This window comes from Phalaenopsis equestris, unplaced genomic scaffold (genome assembly GCF_001263595.1).
Source record: "Phalaenopsis equestris unplaced genomic scaffold, ASM126359v1 Scaffold194101, whole genome shotgun sequence".
Taxonomy (NCBI): domain Eukaryota; kingdom Viridiplantae; phylum Streptophyta; class Magnoliopsida; order Asparagales; family Orchidaceae; genus Phalaenopsis; species Phalaenopsis equestris.
Window position 1 is genome coordinate 1 of NW_018214050.1, and position 1,116 is coordinate 1,116.

General features: G+C 55.2%; 1 protein-coding gene across 1 annotated transcript; it reads left to right on the forward strand.

The window, feature by feature from the left end:
* Positions 1–2: 2 nt before the first annotated feature.
* On the forward strand, positions 3–1,116 carry LOC110034865 (7-deoxyloganetin glucosyltransferase-like; the record flags this gene model as incomplete). Its single annotated transcript, XM_020739103.1, is given in 2 exon segments — positions 3–135; positions 207–1,116. Coding segments are annotated over 2 exon segments (1,043 nt in total), but the record flags the coding sequence as incomplete, so codon positions are not given.

Genomic DNA, 1,116 nt, shown 5'->3' on the forward strand with positions numbered 1-1,116 from the left:
TTATGACGTTTGCACAGAGAGTGGCGGAGGAGATGGGGATCCCCGCCGTCGTGTTCTGGACGACGAGCGCTTGTGGTTTCATGGCGTATCTTCACTTCGCTGAGCTGATAAAAAGAGGCTATGTTCCACTTAAAGGTGCGTGCTTGTTTTAATTAGTGTCTGTTTGTTCCCCCTCAAAGCTTTACTAGCCTGTATTGGTTGTGCAGACGAAAGCTACCTAAACAATGGCTACCTAGAAACCCCAATCGACTGGATCCCCGGCATGCCAGACATCCGGCTCAAAGACTTCCCCAGCTTCATCCGCACGACGGACCCCAACGACATAATGCTCAACTTCGACGGCAACGAAGCACAGAACGCTCGCACAGCCCGCGGACTCATCCTCAACACCTTCGACGAACTTGAACGCAGCGTCATCCAAGCTCTCGGCTCCATCTTTCCAAATCTCTACACAATCGGCCCCCTCCCTCTCTTCCTCTCCCCACCGACCCCAAACACCAACTCCATCGGCTCCAACCTATGGAAAGAAGACCTCAGCTGCCTCCAATGGCTTGACAAACAGGATCTCGGTTCTGTTCTGTACGTCAACTTCGGCAGCATAACGGTGGTCACGGCCGATCAGCTAAGGGAATTCGCTTGGGGTTTGAAGAACAGCGGTTTTCCTTTCTTGTGGATAATGAGGCCGGATCTCGTGCGAGGGCATGAGGGGGCGGCGGCTGATGAGGTTTTGGTGAGAATGGAAGAAGATGGGAGAGGGAAAGTGGCGGCGTGGTGCGTGCAGGAGGAAGTGCTAGGACACGGAGCAGTGGGAGTGTTTTTGACGCATTGTGGGTGGAATTCGACGGTGGAGAGTATATGCGGTGGTGTGCCGATGATTTGTTGGCCGTTCTTCGCGGAGCAGCAGACTAACTGTAGGTATGTGTGTGGGGAATGGGGTTTGGGGGTGGAGATAGAGGGGGAGGTGAGGAGGGAGAAGGTGGAAGGGATTGTGAGGGAGGTGATGGAAGGGGAGAAGGGGAGGGAGATGAGGGTGAGGGCGAGGGAGTGGAAGGAGAGGGGGCGGCGAGCGGCGGAGATCGGGGGATCTTCATCGGAAGGATTGGAGAGGTTGGTGAG